This window comes from Panulirus ornatus, chromosome 5 (assembly GCF_036320965.1).
Source record: "Panulirus ornatus isolate Po-2019 chromosome 5, ASM3632096v1, whole genome shotgun sequence".
NCBI classification, from domain to species: domain Eukaryota; kingdom Metazoa; phylum Arthropoda; class Malacostraca; order Decapoda; family Palinuridae; genus Panulirus; species Panulirus ornatus.
Genome location: NC_092228.1, coordinates 40,887,264 through 40,907,628, shown reverse-complemented (window position 1 = coordinate 40,907,628; position 20,365 = coordinate 40,887,264). Strand labels below are relative to the sequence as shown.

The following is a 20,365-nucleotide window of genomic DNA, read 5'->3' as shown; positions in this document are numbered from 1 at the left end:
ATACCTCTATAATTCCAAAATTCGCTTCTGTCTCCACTGCCAATATACAGTTGCATCATAAAAGCATACCAAAAATCTTCTGCCATCTCACCTCAAACCATACATACAGTGAAAATCCTAGCTTACCAATTACTGATTCTGTTACCTCCCCCCCCCCTTTTTTTTGAGAAATTCAAATACAATCCCAGCCACATCAGCCACTTTGCTACACTTTATCTTACAAAAGGTTTTCATCATCAATTCTCTTTTTCCCAAACCACTTGCCATGACTCACTTTGCGTAACTCCATGTTCCAAACATCCCACATCTGCCATCATATCATACATATTTTTGGATTTTGGAAAGAGACAGGTTACTTGGAATATCAGTTGTAATAGAGACAGGTCACTTGGAATACTAGTTGTAATATCAGTCTAAATGAAGAGAACCTTTAAGTAATCAAATGTTTTGGGTACCTGAGAGTGGACCAAAAGTGAATGAAACTGGGGAAGCTGAAGTGAGCCACAGAGTTTTGTAAGGGGGTTAAAGGGGTTAAGATCCTTGGTGGAAGGGTGGGAAAATTATTGTTCTTTGGATGAATGTTTAATTCATGCATTTACAAGCCGGCCTCAGACATCTTACTAATGACATTTTATCTCTTTATATAATGTATTGTTTGATGGGAAAGTGTGAGTGTGTGTGTTTTGGGATTTTAAAAACAAAAGAACAGAAAAGTACTAATCAGAACTAAAATATCTGAGGAGAATATGTGGTGTATGGTGTTGACAGTGTAAGTAAAGATAGCATAAGTGGACTCCGACTGTGAGAACTGACCAGTGTGCTGTAACAGTCTAGACCTATGGACTGAGAGGATATCCTTGTCAGATGTAGAAGCAGCAAAAAGGAGGGGGCGACCAAGGACTGTAAAACTGTAACCTACACAGATATAAATCTTACTGACTTGCCTAAACAGATGAATGGTTTTGAGACATACATTTTTTGGTTCAATGCAAATTCTAATCCACTTTTATCCTTCTACTTCAGCTTGTTAATGAACAAAGGTTCACCCTCTTTCCTGCATTTGAAGGAATAGTGGTTCCAACAATGTTGTATGGTTGCGAGGCATGGGCTATGGATAGAGTTGTGCACAGGAGGGTGGATGTGCTGGAAATGAGATGTTTGAGGACAATGTGTGGTGTGAGGTGGTTTGATCGAGTAAGTAATGTAAGGGTAAGAGAGATGTGTGGAAATATAAAGAGCGTGGTTGAGAGAGCAGAAAAGGGTGTTTTGAAATGGTTTGGGCACATGGAGAGAATGAGTGAGGAAAGATTGACCAAGAGGATATATGTGTCGGAGGTGGAGGGAACGAGGAGAAGTGGGAGACCAAATTGGAGGTGGAAAGATGGAGTGAAAAAGATTTTGAGTGATCGGGGCCTGAACATGCAGGAGAGTGAAAGGTGGGCAAGGAATAGAGTGAATTGGATCGATGTGGTATACCGGGGTTGACGTGCTGTCAGTGGATTGAATCAGGGCATGTGAAGCGCCTGGGGTAAACCATGGAAAGTTGTGTGGGGCCTGGATGTGGAAAGGGAGCTGTGGTTTCGGGCATTATTGCATGACAGCTAGAGACTGAGTGTGAAAAATTGGGACCTTTGTTGTCTTTTCCTGGCGCTACCTCACACACATGAGGGGGGAGGGGGGTGGTATTCCATGTGTGGCGAGGTGGCGATGGGAATGAATAAAGGCAGACAGTGTGAATTGTGTGCATGGGTATATATGTATGTGTCTGTATGTGTATATATACGTGTACATTGAGATGTATAGGTATGTATATTTGCATGTGTGGACGTGTATGTATATACATGTGTATGGGGGTGGGTTGGGCCATTTCTTTCATCTGTTTCCTTGCGCTACCTCGCAAACGCAGGAGACAGCGACAAAGCAAAATAAATAAATAAATATATAAACCGAAATGTAGTATCATAACTATGTTTTACTTGTGCCACTGGCAGAGAAGGCAACAGGACTTGGGGCAGAAAATTCAACTCTATCTAACTGAGACCTGCTGGGACTATTGCTACATGGGTACTTTGATTATCAATTCCAGCAGTAATCACAAACCAACCAAATAAAGTAATCGGAAAGAAGTCTGTTCTTACCAAAACTACTTTCATCTAAGAATTAAAAGTGAGTAAGACAAATAAATAGATGCTAAAGCATTATAAATATACTGAAGGAAGGTGAAATCAATTAAGTACACTGAGAGAATGGCAAAAGTACACCAAAAAGCTTACAAACCTTATTATTCATCAGCTTCACAAATACCTGGACTCATACTGACCATAATGCCTGGCTGGGTACTTGTTCTATATATGTGGACAAGGGTTATAACTGACAACACCTAATACATATCTGACAGAAAGATAGAAGTGTTACTTACCATCCATGCCATTAGTTTCTTCATAAGCCCTTCTTTTTAGAAGACTTGGAGACGTGTTATTGACCACAGGAAGCTCCTTGTTGGGCACTGGAGTGTACATCAGGCTGCCATCTGTAAGTCATATATATGCTGTAGACCAGTTCAAATATTAAATAAAAAAAAAAAAAAATCTAGGAATAATAAGCAGGAATCACACAAGTACCTCATAAGAGCCTTCAGCAAGCAACAATTAGAGAAACATAGACAACCATCCCAAAATCAATTATGCAGAAGCCCTTCAAGCTGCAACTTGAAATGATAGTCTCATTAAAAAAGCCAAAGACTACAAGATTTGGGTGTGATGTAAGCATGATCAAGTATGACCACTACCTTGAAGGACCTTTGCCGATTCTCTCCAACCACCATGACTGACAGCTTTTGCCGTCATTAATCATTCAAACATTAAGGGGGAATTCATCATGATCCCAATTCTGAAAATATAACATGGTGAAACCCATAGTGTGTGTGATGATCAAACCAACCTGGTCCCTTAGGAGGTTTTGGGAATGCAATGTGGGGTTGTTTGGGAAGGAGCGACTTGTCCGTAGGGAGCATCCAGGCGGGGCAAGCAGAGTTCTTCTGACCTAAGCGTACAGACACCTGAGACACTCTCCCTCGTCGCCGCCCCGTCCCACGCTTCACCAGGTACGCATAATCATCAAAGGATTTCCCACCCATGCGCAGGAGACCTGAAACGTTATCCATATAGTGGCCCATGCATTCATAATAAGCTAGCACCCTTCTCAGATGATTTCAGGTTATTAATATCTATTTTCTCAACTTCTAAGCTAATGTTGGTGAAGTTAAAACTATTGCCATTTTTCCACAAACTATTTCAATTTAGACTGTCCAGCCACAAAACTTACTCTCTTGCCGAATATTTGCGGCATTCACAGGCCATGTAGGATTGCGGCTAGCCTTCCTAGGTTGGATTAAATCTTCACAAAGCCGCCGCATGACACGAATGGGAAGGCTAGTATGGACCATGATGGCTGCCCTTGTTTTCATGATGGGTCTTGGTGAACCAGCTCGTAGGGCCACACCATGAGCCTGGGCAGCATGACGGATTAACTGTGAGCGTGTCTTGTACTCCCGGCCACACCCACCCACATTACACCGCTGTGAACGACTGCCACCACTGTGCAGTCGTTCTGGAAAGTAAAACGCCTGCTCTTACTCCTGGCACACCAAATATGCATTCCTCAATATTTTCTTAATAATACACATGTACTAAAACCTTTAAAAGTCATTATTCTGCAATTTTATTCTTGTCACTGTTACTATTCTCCATTCACTATATTAAGCCACAGTACCGTCAGTGTCATGCTGCCGTTATCAGAGGAACCACTCCTGACTCCTGATGTTTCAGAACCACATCAAGATTAGTCTAATCATCATCACTGCAATACTTTCCTTATTCGTTATCATTATGATCTTAAGATTCATTTTCAAAACGTGATACTTGTATCATCGCATTATGCTAAGCATCCATATATTTTCCGAGTTTTCATAACATAATCAAAGGTCCATCCTTGCTGGCTTAGGTTTGATGTCAACAAAACAACCTATATCTTAAATATACCCAACGCACTCTCTTACATTAATCTAATCAGTACACTTCCTGGGAATACATATGAAAGCTCTTGTCTACGGGAGAAGTATTTAAGCCAACTTTGGTATAAAATTTTTCAACTAAGACAGAGAATGAATGCTCATCTTTTTCCCTGTTGTGAAAATGAACTGTATGCACAGTTTACAAATTTTCTCACTAAAATCTGGTTATATTCTTGAACCACAAAATTTTCAAAGCATGTTGATGAATAAAAGGAAAGGTGTAACATCCATTTCAGTGTCTGGTTGACAATAAAGTATGCATATTCCAAGCTTGCCCTAATACAATGAAATAAAGCTTACTATTCATATTACGTAAATCTTAAAAATCACTGAAAAAAACACCAAACTTCATCAAAAAATTTACATTACAAAAGAAAACAAAGTAATGGAGAAAATATCACTCATACAAAAATCTACTGCTTTGGCAAATGTGCTTTACTTGAGCAAGTCAACAAGAAAACAAAACTTTGGCTAAAATTCTTAAAAAAAAAAAAAAAAAAAAAAAAAAAAAAAAAAAAAAATTTTACAAAATGCAGTACTTTAAATTCGTTCAATGACTCATTAACATTATAAGCTTGCAATAAAGCATTTCACATTCCTTCTTCCATAATGGTCTGACTAGTGTAGCAAAGGTAATGCTTTTTGGTCACAACATGACAGGTGCAAAATTGATGGTAAATACAATACCAACAATCATTACATTCTTATAAACTATAATGATATTCTCAAATCTTCCTGCACTGCAATTTTGCAGGAAGTATATGGAATATAACTCCCTTCACTGAATAATCGGTCAATTGGACACCAACAAGGCAACTTAAATAGTTTAAGCCAAGATAAAATAAATAGTTCCACAGAAACACTGCCTGGATATTAATGTGAACAATACTGAATCTTGCAAAGCTCCTCACAATGAGTTAGACTAAAATGCTTGACTCGTCTACAGCAGTTCTTTACAAGTGTTTCATAATGTGAAGCTCCACCCAAGTTAGGTTGATCTTTCTCCATAGAAAATTATCAAATCAAATACCTCAATTTGGATCCATAAAATTTTTGATGATACATCATCACTAGCAAAAATGTGCACAACAGCTGCATCTCCCTTCATAAATACCCCACACTTGTTTAATATTTCCTGCACTAGCAAAACCTTTCTGAAGGATCTGTCACATCCATACTCTCTCATTCTGTCCTACCATTATGCCCTCATTCTTCCTTTGTACCAGTATCCATTTACTTCCCCAAATATGATCTTTTGCAACACTTTTCAGTAACTTAACATCCACACTTGCAGTCATAATTTACATGAAATGCAGTAATCAATTTCTGTATTTACCTACAAGCACTTTGTACCAAATCAAGATGTAGACACCACTCATTCAAGCAAACCAATGCTTTTCAACATCTCAATCACCACAATTAGTATGTAAGGCAGTCTCTGGTTTTAATAAACTGAACAAGACAGTATAAAAAAGTGGATGTGAGCAAATGGGACTGGCGTTCATCTGTTTCCTGCAAAACTCATTCAAATGGGGCATGGCAAACAAGAATAAAAAAATTTCCTTTGAATTCTATGTTATCTAATTCTGACACTCTTATGTCTTTATCATAATTTCATACTCTTGTATTTCATCATGGTATCACCTGCAATGATCATACCAGGCTTCCCTGCATCCTAATCTGCTGATACCTTTGTACAATCAAAGGTCTTGAAATTCCTTCATGCTTAAGTTATCTTAACCTTATTCCCAATTCCCTAATTTTGAAATTTCGAAATTTCTTCTTTTCTTCAGTGTCTCTCAAACCCTGAACAAGCTTGTATCAAGGTTAATTTCTACAGTGTTTCTCAACCATGAACAACCTCATCCCTCTTCGGTTCATGTACATTTGTAGCAATTTCCTATTGTCTTAGATAACTTACATTCACTTTTACTAACTCAAGCATCTACTTCACTGATATACAATCCGAGAGCTTACTTCCTGATGTCCCCTCATAAATAGCCAAAGAGGAAAACTCCTTCCTTGTAAAAGGACAAGATCTTTAAAAAAATAACATCTCACCAAGAGAGCATCAGAAATATGGAGTCATTCAACTGACGCCAAACTCAGGTACCCATGTGACTTCAATGTAGCTAAGATTGGAAGTGTTTACATTCATGTAGGTTGAATGGAGATAGACTAGACTGAGATATAAAGTACCTAGGATAACATTTTACCAAAAGGCAGGGAAATCACAATGAATTCGCCATACATGTTGCTATAAAGAAAGAGTGCTAACGGATTTTGCCAGTACGCAAGGTTAGTGTGAAACTACTGAGATGAAGTGATCTGTCTCCTTTCCTAAAAGTAATACAGAAGGGAAGAACCTGTCTCCCTTCCTGCAAGTTAGAGAGAGGAAGAAAACCTCTCTTCTTCTTGCAAACTACAGAGATGGAGAATGCCTCTCACCCTTCCCACAACTACCTAGAATGAGAATTTACCATTAGGTTGTGTTAGTTTGCAGAGCTCACACCATTGTCTTTTTAGATAAACATTATAAGCATTATTCTTCTCTGTAATCTTGCATATCTTGTAATGATAAATTTTCGGGTCATGTAAAAGTGTTTTTTGCCATTCATTAAGCTTCTGAACGTATCTGTGCTTATCCCATGTGGATTTCTTATTTCAACTGGTAGTACATCTTTTAAGGATACTGTAAATTTTTGTTTGATCTCTTCCTTATATGAGCCTAGGCAAAGTAAAATAATTTTCTCTCTTCTGGGATACTGTTACATAAAGAAGCATGTTTCTGATATTATTGATCAGTTGCTAAACTTAAATATTCTTCTTGTCTTATATGCTTTACAGTTTGAAGATTTTTAACTTATGTTCATCTAAGTGCTCAACTCCCTTAACCTGTGTGGTTTTGCTTAATTCTTTCAAACTTCTAAATTTCTCCTTGCCTTTATGGTGATCATGTTAAACAGTAGTCGTCAATATGTTTTTATTATACTGGTATGCAATGAACGATTGGCATTATTGGACTCTGCCTGCTTGTGTTTACATCACAAGAGAGAAGTCACCTTAGGTGAGGCAGTATCACTGGAAGTACATTCTCATCAATTTCTCACTTCCAAGGAGCTTTTAGAAAGATGTTGAGGGTAAGACAGGACTAGACAGAGATAACATTATACTTTATAACTGTTTCTTGCATTAGCAAGGTAGCGCAAGGAAACAAAAGACAAAAGAATTGCCCAACTCACCCACATACACATGTATATACATAAATGCCCACACACACACACATACATACCTATACATTTCAACATATACATAAATATACATACACATATATACACAAGTACATATTCACACATGCTGCCTTCATCCATTCCCATTGCCACCTAACCACACATGAAATGGCACCCTCCTGGCACATGCTCACGTGCATGAGGTAGCACTAGGGTAAAAACAAAGGCTACATGTGTTCACACTCAGTTTCTAGCTGTCATGTATAATGCACTGAAACCACTGCTCCCTTTCCACATCCAGGCCTCACAAAACTTTCCATGCTTTACCCCAGACACTTCACATACCCTGGTTCAATCCAATGACAGCACGTCGACCCCGGTATACCAAATCTTTCCAATTCACTCTATTCCTTGCACGCCTTTCACCCTCCTGTAGGTTCAGGCACCAATCACTCGAAATATTTTTCACTCCATCCTTCCACCTCCAATCAGGTCTCCTGCTTCTCCTCGTTCCCTCCACCTCTGACACATATATCCTCTTTTTTCCATGCATATTTGCTATTTCCCACGTTAGTAAGGTAGCGTTAAGAACAGAGGACTGAGCCTTAGAGGGAATATCCTCACTTGGCCTGGCCCCCTTCTCTGTTCCTTCTTTTGGAAAATTAAAAATGGGAGGGGAGGATTTCCAGCCCCCCCCGCTCCCTCCCCTTTTAGTTGCTTTCAACGATATGCAGGGAATACGTGTGAAGTATGTTTTCTCGCCTAACCCCAGGGAGCGAGCGAGGGACCAAATCAGAGGTGAAAGGGTGGAGTGAAAAAGATTTTGGGCAACTGGGGCCTGAACATACAGGATGGTGAGAGGCATGCAAGGAATAGAGTGAATTGGAACGATGTGGTATACCAGGGTCGACATGCTGTCAATGGACTGAACCAAGGCATGTGAAACACCTGGGGTAAACCATGGAAAGGTCTGTGGGGCCTGGATGTGCATAGGGAGCTGTGGTTTCAGTACATTAAACATGACAGCTAGAGACTGAGTGTGAATGAACGTAGCCTTTTTTTGTCCATTTTCCTGTCGCTACCTCAATGAAGCAGAGGGTAGCGATGCTGTTTCCTGTGGGGTGGGGAAACTCCAGGAATGGATGAAGGCAAGCAAGTATGAATGTGTACATGTGTACATATGTGTATGTCTGTGTATGTGTATGTATATGTTGATATGCATAGGCATGTGTATGCATGCATGCATGCATGGGTGTTTATGTATATACATGTGTATGTGGGTGGGTTGGGCCATTCTTTCATCAGTTTCCTTGCACTACCTTGCAAATGCGGGAGACAGCGAATCAATATAAATATATATATATATATATATATATATATATATATACATAAAGAAATAAATAATATATAAAAATATTGTATACCTTCACAATTTATGCTGAACTTCTTAAGAGTGGTAAATGTTTTCATTATAATGCCACCCATTACATTACCAGATAATGTTATTCTATCAAAGAATTTCAAATAATCTATGAAGAGACCACTGGAAAAAAGCAACAACTTTAGATGGGGAAGCTTGCAGACTGAAATGATGCGAGTCTCCAAATGATCTCAGAACAAATTAGATGATAAACTACATAACCAACAAGATAAGCAATCACAGATACTGAAAACCATATAGGCATAACAATCAATGAACTTCAAGGGAACATAGTTACAGGACCATCAGAAATTTCAGCAATCTTCTTATCGACAAAAATCAAAATTACAAAACCAAAGATGTTATTCGTAAAGCAAGCTTATTATACCAAAGCAGTATAGCCCTTTTAGCTTGACATCACAAAAAATGAGTCTTTAAAAGACGTAGAACATACACATTTGCACAATTGAATACAAACAACTATATTTGTACCAGGTAGAAGTATGAAACTCCAGTGCACTGCAATAAAAATATTTTTTTTTTCATATTTGCTCACTATTTTCTGCATTAGAAGAAGAAGAAAACAAAAATTGCTCACATCCATTCTCTAGCTGTCACTTGTAAAGCACCAAAAACCAAAGCTCCCCATCAACAACCAGGCCCCACGCACCTTTCCATGGTTCATCCCAGCCACTTCACATACCCTGATTCAGTTCACAGGCACCATGTCAACCCCTGTATACTATACCGTTCCAGTTTCAAAAAACTATGAAACTTTAATGCAAGGACAGTGAAAGCACCGTTTTTCTCAATTTTGCTACAGGCATCTAACAAACTAAGTTACATGATTCTATTAGAGAAAGAAACAAAACTGACCATTATGCTTAGATATGAAGATAAAATCTAAGTTTTTACTTTATGAAAAATTCATAGTAATAGTAACTTGTCTGATAATGTTCTGTCTAAGATGTTCCTTCAAATGGTATCAAGCTTAATTCTCTTCATAATAATGATATCAGACACCAGCAGAGATGCAAAAGTAAGTCCTGTTAAATGCTTCGAAATGATAAGAACATGAGCAAAATGAAACAATTAGTGGAAGATCAAAAAAGAAGACGTAGAGAGACTTAGAATCTTCAAATGGGCAGAGATCTCAATCACAGAACTAAATCATGGAATGATTAACAATATTTCGGTAACACCATACAGTTACCAAAGTCCCTAGAGGAAAATTAAGTGTAACAAAAATCCCTGTGACATCATAAGTGAGAAACTTGACTTCAAAGAGCATATTAAGATAGTACTATCTAGCCAAATAATGAGAGGTAGACAATGGAAACTTTCACTACAAAAGTCTGAAAAATAGTGGTAAAATTGTCCAGTGTATTCATAAAAACAAAACTGAACACTGCTGTGTTGTATGGTCACTAAATAAAGAAACATAAATAAGTTCAAAGGAAATTAAGGAACACTTTATGAGCAAAACTGAGAGAATGGAACATACAGACAATAATACAACCCAGAATGATGATAAAATAAACATGATAACCTGCACATTACTAAAAGTCATTGTTCTGGTACTAAATGCCTATCGACAAGCAAAAAACAAGAGGTACACAGTTGCAGTCTAGATTCATGAAAAATGGCCTAAGACATCATGCAATTCACAGTCCCCTGAATTTCAGTTCAATGGCAAGTTAAAGGGAAATCAGTGACTGTAAAGTAACCACACAAAATGTGAAGCAATAGCAATGTGTATAACAGCCATAAATACAATAAACATTGTGGTAGTCAGACAAACAAAACCTGAAATGGAAGCGAAAAAAAAGGGGGGGGGGGTTGTACAAAGCAGAGGCAAACCTGACATGACCTTACTTGATGGGTGACTTGATTTTTTATATTGTTGAAAAGGGAAAATGAAGAGCAAATCATGGATGCAGAAAGATGTAAATTAAAAACAGTAAAAAATACATCTGCAGATAAAAGAAAATAGTTAAAAAGATTGCAAATATATGCAAAACATTCTACAAAACCAGCATCCAGATACGGAATTCAATAGCATTAGTATTTCAAAAAGTAACATCATAAAAGCAACTGCAAACTACAATGTAGGAACAGATAAAGACATGCAAACTACAATGTAGGAATAGATAAAGACAAAGAGAATGTAGATGTGGAGGAAATAATGCACAATGAGAAAACAAAACCTTCATTTCAACAATACAGAGTAGGGTGAAGTTAATAATCTGACAGTAAATACAAAGTGGAATGAAGTCTTTCACAGCAGTAATGCAAAAACAAACAAAGCTGCAATGCAAGAGAATAGGTCAATGAACAAAGAATAACAAAGCAGGGAGTCATAAATGAAAAGAAAGTATTAAAAACTATGGAAGAGAATCCATAAGTTCCATCATCATAAATGAATAAAGCAAAAAACAAATATCTGAGATTGGGTCTTTGATAGCGGGAAAGTACATGATCATTACTCTGAAGATATACGCGAAATGTTAATCAATCAATAAAAGAGGAGAAAATATAGATAATGAAATGTTTAACAGGAATAATAAGCATGCCATTCCAGTTACTGATATAAGAGAAAACTGAAGAAAATAACCAACTTATAGGAATTCAGCACCAAAACCTGTTGGAATCCAAGTTATCTTCCTTAAAACAGATAAGTATAACAATTGCAAAATCCTTTATGAGGTTACTAAGTCAAAGCAGAGAGCAATCGAATATGGCAAATATACACAAAATGGGAATGAGGGGATCTAAGAAGATACTCGGTTGTTGTATGCTGATGAAATAGCACTCATGGAAGATTCAAACGAGAAACTGCAGATGCTGGTGTCTGAGTTTGGGAATGTGTGAAAGGGGAAGCATAAGAGTAAATAAAATAAAAGCAAATTCATTAGGTTCAGCAGTCCAAAGAGACAAATTAGATGGGGTGTGAGCTTGAATGGAGAAAATTTGGAGGTAGTGAGGTGTTTTAGAGAACAGGGAGGGAACATGGCAGCAAATGGAAGCATGGAAGCTGTGGTGAGTAATAGGGTGGATGGGTGGATGTGTCTGGGAGTATTGAGGAATGTGTGGAAGTTGATGTCTCAAATAGAAGAGGGCAAAAATGGGTATGTTTCAAAAGCATAGAAGTCCCAACAGAGATGAATGGATCCAAGATATGGGATATAGATGAAAATGTATGGAAGAAGGTGAATGTGTTGGAAATAAAATGTCTGAGGCCAAAATGCAGAGGGAGGAGGGTTGATTGAATAAGTATTGATAGGGTGAGAGAGAGGCTTGGTAATAAGAAAAAGGACAGTTAATAGAACTTAAGGTGTTCTAAAATGGTCTGGACACATAGAGTGAAAGAGATTTTAAGTGCACAGAGTCTAAACATGCAGGAGGGTGAAAATCATGCATAGGATACAGTCAACTGGTGCAATGTGGCATGCAAGGGGCAATTTGCTGTCCATGGAATGAACCTGGGGAACCACAGAAAGGTTTGTGGGGGTCTGGTTGTGGATAGGAGGGTGTCATTTCTGCGCTTCTGCATAGATAACAGTTTTTGAATGATGTGAGTGAATGAGACCTTTCTTCATCTGTCCCTGGTGTCAGAGGTGGAGGGAACAAGAAGCGGAGAACAAATTGGAGGTGGAAGGATGGAGTGAAAAAGACTTTGAGCAATTGGGGCCTGAACACACAGGAGGGTGAGAGGCGTGCAAGGAATAGAGTGAATTGGTAGGCTGTGGTATACCTGGGGCAATGTGCTGTCAATGGACTGAACCAGGGCATGTGAAATATCCTGGGTAAACCATGGAAAAGACTGTGGGGACTGGATGTGGGTAGGGAGCTGTGGTTTCAGTGCATTACAAGACAGCTAGAGACTGAGTGTGAACAAGTGTGGCCTTTTTTGTCTGTTTTCCTCATGCTACCTCACTGAAGCAGGGGGTATCTTTTTACATACATATTCACCATTTCCCATGCCTGAACAATTGAGTGTGTATATATATATATACACATAGCAGACAACTCAAAGTGTATGAAAATGTAAACATATATCAGCTTCAACAGTGTATATATAATAATGATCTTAAACATCAACTGCGAGGGGAAAAGCAGTTAGGCATTCTGCAGATATCAGAATGAGTAAAATGAAAGGATCAGAGGAATACAAAGAAAACAAACAAAAACAGACCAACACTTACATTTGGACAGAAGATAAAACTGATAAACTTAATGAGAAATTTCAGCAATAATGTCATGGAATAATTAACAAGATATCAGCAACTCCCCACAAAGACCTAACACAGAAAGACATAAATAGTTAAGAAAGCATCACATGATTAGGAGTTTTTATCATTTTTGAGAATCTTAATTCAAGGAGCGCATTGCTTAAGATAATATATTCAATCCAAATAACGAGTGGCGGAATACATGTACAGCACCCTTACAAATACACAAAGGGGTACAAAAGTAAATGCTCGAAGTTCAGAATATATGTGTAAAGTGTAGAGAAAGTAGTGATTGAAAGGGAAATGGCATGCAAAAAACACATGACTGGAAAGGTATGAATGAAGAGGATGTATAAACCAAGCTTTTGCTTTAAAGAATATTTGAGACATATTCAGAGAAAGTGAATTACATGGGGCAATTATGCCCAAAAAGATATCGAACAAGAATAAACAATAATTATAAAACAAAGAAGGAGAGACTATGCAACACACTAACATGCAAAATAAGACATAAGTATGATGCTAGCACTGAAATATTTATGAGGAACCAAGATAAATGATTAAAAATAGTTCTAAACGAACTCAGGAATGAGAATAATGTAATATGTATAGCAGCAGAGGAAGTATCATCAACCAAGAAGGACATGCACCGAATGCTTTGCACTTGCCCTACCTACTGACAGTTCATCAATAACTTTCCATATGAATACATATATAAAGGGTGAAATCCAATGGGTCCAATTTTATTTAACACAGAAATATGTCTCCCACTTTAGACAGATAGTGTCAGGAACATGAGAATAATGGCTTAATCTATATATATCCATACTACAGCAGTCTTGTAAAAAAAATATCAATACCAAAGCCTACATATCATCGCCATGCACCACATATTACTCAGTAATATGCCTTGTTTGCTTCCTATGCTATGGTTCAACCTGATGAGAGCACATCCACCATTTACAACATCAATTCAATTCAATCTATTCACAGCACACTTCTCAACCACCTCAAAGTCCAGGCCCTATTATCCAACGCATTCATCCTTCCTTCTCCTTCTAGGTTTTCCTGTCTCCTTTATTCCCTCCACTTCAAGAGAATTGAACCTTAGTCCTTCTTTACTCATCCCCCTCCATATCCTGACACATTCATTTGCACCCTGTTCAGTTGTGCTTATCAATATGTCTCTCTAAATTCAGTCATTTCCTTCACAATTGATCCTCCTCACACCACACATCATCCTTAGGCATTTCACTTCCAACAAATCTACCCTCTTCCTTTCTTTTGTATTCAAGCACATCCATACAAAACTGTCAAGACTAGTATAACTAAGCATTAAACATTTGCCTTTACTGACAGTCTCACTTTCCAAATACTTTTTTAATTGTCCACACCTACATACCCACAGGACTCCAATATTACCCAGTCCTCAACAATTCAGCTTACACTCAAATGATCCTGTTTCACCCCACTTCCTGCATCTCATTACCTTACTTTTTTCACATTCTCTCATAACTCTCTTTTTGCACATACCAAGCCCCACTGAAGAGGATGTGCTGAAATGGTCTGGACAAATGGATAGAATGAGTCAGGAAAGGTTGACAAAGGGGATATACGTATCAGAAGTGGAGGGAACAAGGAGAACAGGGAGACCAAATAGGAGATGGAAGGATCAAGTGAAAGGGATTTTAAGCAATTATGGCCTGAACATGAAGGAAGGTGAAAAGCATGCACAGGATGATTGTTGTATAATTGGGTCAACATTCTGTCAGTGGACTGAACCAGGGAATGAAAATCATCTGAGGTAAACCATGGTTGTTGATGGGCAGCTGTGGTTTCAGTGCATTACAAATGACAGCTAGAGAATGGATGTGAGCAGATGTGGCCTTTCTTCATCTGTTCCTGGTGCTACCTCAGTAATGCATGAAACAACAATCAAGTATTAGGGGTGGACGTAAAGCCCTACCATCCCTAACATACTAGAAACCTACCCTTACTCCAAGACAGTTGCACTTACAAGCCAGGAAAAGAGTAATCAGCCATGGTAAGGTATATTACTAATACTACCCGCCTGGGTATAGGAGGGTTAGTGATGGTTGTGTGGTGATGTGATCCAGCACTTCAGTGGTTGTCAAGTTGCACTCATCTGAATCAAGTAGTTATCTTTTCTTTCTGCCTCACCCATACATGAACTACTGGCATTCTGTCCACAAATGTGCAATCTTTCATTGTCATGCACAATACTTGTAAACACTCAACTCACACAGTTCATTCTTCCTAACTCTGAATTTTCCTGCAGTTAGCATGTGCGCTAGCCCTGCCTTCTGGCAAAATGGAAGAAGCAGTGCATAGAAGTAGTTGACAGGAACATTAGTAGGTAGGAGCATTAGGTATCTATAGTCAGAAGGAACATTAAGTAAGAGCCTCTGCAAACAATGCATTGGAGATGTCCTCTGCCAGAGGCTTGTTAAGGATGAGGCACTATAGACTATGAAGCAGCACTGGAGTTCATTAATTATGGAGTCTCTGTTGTTGTAGCTACCCCTCTGGAGGAGATCCAGGTGGGAAGAGTTATCAGAGATATAGACAGATATATAGGTGACATCACACAACTTACTGCAAACCATCCCTCACTAGCTCACTAGGAACACTCACCCTTCTCCCTTCTTTCTTACAAACATGTTTTACCAAACCATCCCTCACTAGCTCACTAGGAACACTCACCCTTCTCCCTTCTTTCTTACAAACATGTTTTACTCTCATATCAAGCATTCATTATATTTACTAAGTTTCCATTAACCTATTATATTCAAAGAATCTTCCATATGGCCTCTCTCTCATCTCCACCATACACTTTCTCTAAATCCAAAAATGCTACAAACAATTCATTCTCCTTCTTCAAGTACTCATAAAATTTAACCAAAGTATACACCTGATCCACATACATTCTACTTCTACTGAAACCATATTGCTCTACCCCAATCTGATGCTTCATGTATAACGTCACCCACTCAAGCAAGTACCTCTCTCCCACACATCTTACACGGTCTACTTAACAGACTTATACCTCTATTATCTGAACATTGGTAAACTTAAAACTTATACCTGTAACCTGAACATTCATTTTGTTCCCCTTGCCTTTATAAAATGGCATTACACACGTTTCCCCAGTCCTCCATTATCTTTGGCCACAAAAACACTGCACTGCTTGATCAACTGATCAACAGCAGTCATCTCCTTTCCTGAAAAACTCATGTATGTATCATATCACCTAATCCTGCTACTTTGCCACATTTCATCTAGCATGGTTTCCTCTGCATGTCATCCTGTCCAAACACACCACACTCATCTCCCTCCAATCTATACACTTAGATGTCCAAGGAAATGCTCACTCCATCATCTTTTCACAAGTTCTTCACAGGCTGCCATCCCATATCTGAACTCACTGTTGCTTCTATTCTTCTTCTCACACTATTCACCTTTCTCAGCAAGTTTTTCTTTTTTAAAGAGTCACCTTAACTCTCAATTGCCCTCTCTTTCAAAAAAAAAAAAAAAAAAAAAAAAAAAAAAAAAAAAAAAGGCCACATTCATTCACACTCAGTCGCTAGCTGTGTAATGCACTGAAACCATAGCTCCCTATCCTCTTCCAGGCCCTACAGACCTTTCCATGGTTTACCCTAGACACTTCACTTGCCCTGGTTCAGTCCATTGACAGCATGTGTGTGAGTATGAGTAGGAAGAGAGGAGAGTGATTGGTTTCCAGTGAATGTCAGTCTGCGGCAGGGGTGTGTGATGTCCCTATGGTTGTTTAACTTGTTTATGAATGGGGTGGTTAGGGAGGTAAGTGCAAGAGCTTTGGAGAGATGGAAGACTATGCAGTCTTTTGGGATGAGAGTGCCTGGGAAGTGAGTCAGTTGTTGTTTGCCAATGATACAGCTCTAGTTGCTGATTCAAGTCAGAAATGCAAAAATTGCTGACTGAATTTGGAAAAGTGTGTAAAAGGAGACAGTTGAGAGTAAAGGTGAAAGAGAGCAAGGTTATTAGGTTCAGTAGGGTTGAGAAACAAGTTAATTGAGATTTAAGTTTGAATGGAGAAAAACTGGATGAAGTGAAAGGAAGTGAAGTGTTACAGATATCTCGGAGTGGACTTTGCAGTGAATGGAACCATGGAAGTGGAAGCGAGTCACAGGGTGAGGGAGGGTGCAAAGGTTCTGGGAACAATGAAGAATGTGCGGAAGGAAGGAATGTTATCTCAGAGAGCAAAAATGGGTATTTTTGAAGGAATAGTTGTTCTAACAATGTTGTATGGTTGTGAGGCATGGCTATAGATAGGGTTGTACAGAGGAGGGTGGATGAGTTGGAAATGAAATGCTTGAGGACAATATGTGGTGGCAGGTGGTTTGATCAAGTAAGTAATGAAAGGGTAAGAGAGACGTGTGGTAATAAAATGAGTGTGGTTGAGAGAGCAGAGGCGGGTGTGTTGAAGTGATTTGGACCCATGGAGAGAATGAGTGAGGAAAGATTGACAAAGAGGATATAAGTGTCAGAGGTGGAGGGAAGAAGAAGAAGCGGGAGGCCAAATTGGAGGTGGAAGGATGGAGTGAAAAAGATCTTGAGCGATCGGTGCCAGGAGGGTGAAAGGCGTGCAAGGAATAGAGTGAACCGGAATGATGCGACATACCAGGGTCGACATGCTGTCAATGGACTGAACTAGGGCATGTGAAGTGTCTGGGGTAAACCATGGGAAGGTCTGTAGGGCCTGGATGTGGAAACGGAGCTGTGGTTTTGGTGCATTACACATGACAGCTAGAGATTGAGTGTGGACGGATGTGGCCTTTTTGTATTTTCCTGGTGCTACCTCGCTGAGGGTGCATGTGTATGTGCTATTTCCTGTGTGGTGATGAGAACGGATGAAGGCAGCAAGTATGAATATGTACATGCGTATGTATGTAAGTGTCTGTGTATGCATGTATACACTGATTCATATATGTATGAATGTGAGCGTGTATGGCGTAAATGCATATACATGTGTATACGAGTTGTTAGGCCATTCTTCGTCTGTTTCCTTGCGCTACTTTGCTGATGCGGGAAACAGCAAAATAAAAGAAAAATACTAATAATGCCAAACACCAGTTGCTAATTCTAATGGTACCAGTCACAAATGCTCTAAATTCCTAAACTAAAGCTCTTATTTGCTTTACATGTATTCCCTCCCACACCACATCATTTTCTCAGTTGCTAAGGCTAATCAAAAGGAAGATGATTAATAGTAAGTCATTAATACATCACTGTATGCCATAAAATTTCTTTCCTTTTCCAGCTTATCCTGAAATTTAGTTGTACAGGGAAGTTGTAACCCAGAGATCTGCCCTTTTAGCAATCTCCTTTGTGACTCATTTCACCCCTTCTGATATTCTCATTCCCCATACCACCTGTCTGCTATACACTGTTTCAATAATACTCTGTAGTTACTATGTTCATTCTTTACTGTTTCACAGCTCAAAAGCATCTGAAGAATTACTATCGTGAAACAATTTAATCTAGTACTAAATTTATGATGAGAAACACTTTATCAGAAAATGTTTGAGACTTTAACATCACCATAAATTACAATGTACATAAGAACCAACACAAAATCCAGTTCTTCATTGCTATCATCTCCACACATTATGCCTTTTAAAATACAGAGGTCCTTTGCACTAGTCATGTATGACCTTTAAAAGAAGATAAATCCTAAATACAACAATTACATAACAAAGTGGCACACTTTTACAGTAAATGTAAAAACACCCTATGGCTGACAAACTCTAAACCATTATGTTTTAATACTTAAGCCTTACATGGTATAAATTTTGACAAAATCCAGATCACATACAACTGCCATATACTACATTCAATTGTAATCTTTTTCTCTAATTTTCCCTTGGGACATTCGGAGACTTAGTGGTTTATTATTTCAACAGAAGTAATTTCTATAATAATGGAAGTGCTAGAGAAATCCAGTACCAACAGAATGGAAAACCCCTTATATCTAACACAGTATTCACAGAGCTACATCTATGTAGATAACAAACTGAAATGATACGAATCAAGATATTTCAGTATACCTTAGTTTTATCCATACATATAAAATATATATACATATACTTTTTACTATCTACAGGCAGCTGTGAAGCACACATCTCAATCAATTCATAAAAAGAGATTGAAACTAAACAAAACTACCTGCATTATCTTCAAGATGAAACATTAAGTGATTAACAATAATTTGTACTCCTAACACCATATCAGAATAATCTGGTTTTCATAATAAAAAGTAAATTAAGGGATGAAGATGATATTTGGTATTAAGTTTCATAACATGGGTCATTAAAAAACAGACGGCAATGCTTATCACCAGATAACAAGTCACAATCATGCACAGAGGAAGACCGGCTCACCTTCCCCAAATATATCAGCACTTTTTCTTCCACTTTCACTGTCAATATCAGCTATGGTGGTTGGAGAGAGGGACCAAGGTTAGGGAATCAGTTAGGGAGAAGCGGATGCACTGACAGATAAGTTTTCTGGAGGCACCTCTGAGAACAGTGTGCTCGAGACATTTTCAAGATAAATGAGAAAACTAAAAACCTATACACAAATTATACCAGCAATTGAGAAATACAAAATTACATTCATTAACCACATGATATCTTGAAAATGCTCTACCACTTAACTCAGGTCTAAAAACAAAAAGTGGACAAAAAGATATGTGAATATCTATGGAAAATTGCAGGTAAGCTGTCATGTTTTTAATGTGTTAAAATAAGAGCCAAATTCATAACTATGAGATTTATTTCTACTCTTGAGTTGTGCTTATGATTAGAATAAAAATGTGCAATGGATGCAATAGCAACAGAGATCATTCCTAAGTGACACTTTTAGAGACTATGCCTGTTGAATACTCATGAAGATATAAAATCCTCCATTCAAAACACGCTGTATTTCATTTACTACCCTTAGATAGAAAATGAAAAACTATAATTCCTTATGTAATAAGGCTGATCTTACATAATATGGATTATAAATATAACAATCAAAAATTATATATTAAAACATCAACAAGGGAGGTTAGTTTTCAGTTAATAGAGAAGAATTTTGGTTATTTATTAAATATGCAACATACTATATGCATAATGATAACTTGATTGAATAAATGTTCAATCCGATAAATCATTCTGTGCTTTGACAAAACATGCTGCAGAGAACTTGTAACCATCATGAAAGCAAGAGCACCTGGATATGCTTCATACTTAAGTCATACTACCAAATCAAAGAGACTGACCCTCCCCAAGACTGGCTGTCAAAGTCTCTCCAGTTAAAGGTCAAGACTAAGAAAATACAATTTCATAACTAACTGCATTATGAAACA

General features: G+C 38.1%; 1 protein-coding gene across 17 annotated transcripts in view; it reads right to left on the bottom strand.

Moving 5' to 3' along the window:
* Positions 1-20,365, bottom strand: part of MTA1-like (metastasis associated 1-like) — a 129,725-nt gene that overhangs the window by 12,019 nt on the left and 97,341 nt on the right. For 14 of the 17 annotated variants that reach the window (XM_071662047.1, XM_071662045.1, XM_071662033.1 and 11 more), the window contains 3 exons: positions 3,325-3,609; positions 2,941-3,147; positions 2,420-2,530 (listed from right to left, as the gene is read on the bottom strand). In XM_071662047.1, coding sequence (XP_071518148.1) covers positions 2,420-2,530; positions 2,941-3,147; positions 3,325-3,609 — 603 coding nt within the window. The remainder of the gene's footprint in view (positions 1-2,419; positions 2,531-2,940; positions 3,148-3,324; positions 3,610-20,365) is intronic. The other 3 variants (XM_071662048.1, XM_071662049.1, XM_071662050.1) reach the window with 1 other exon arrangement.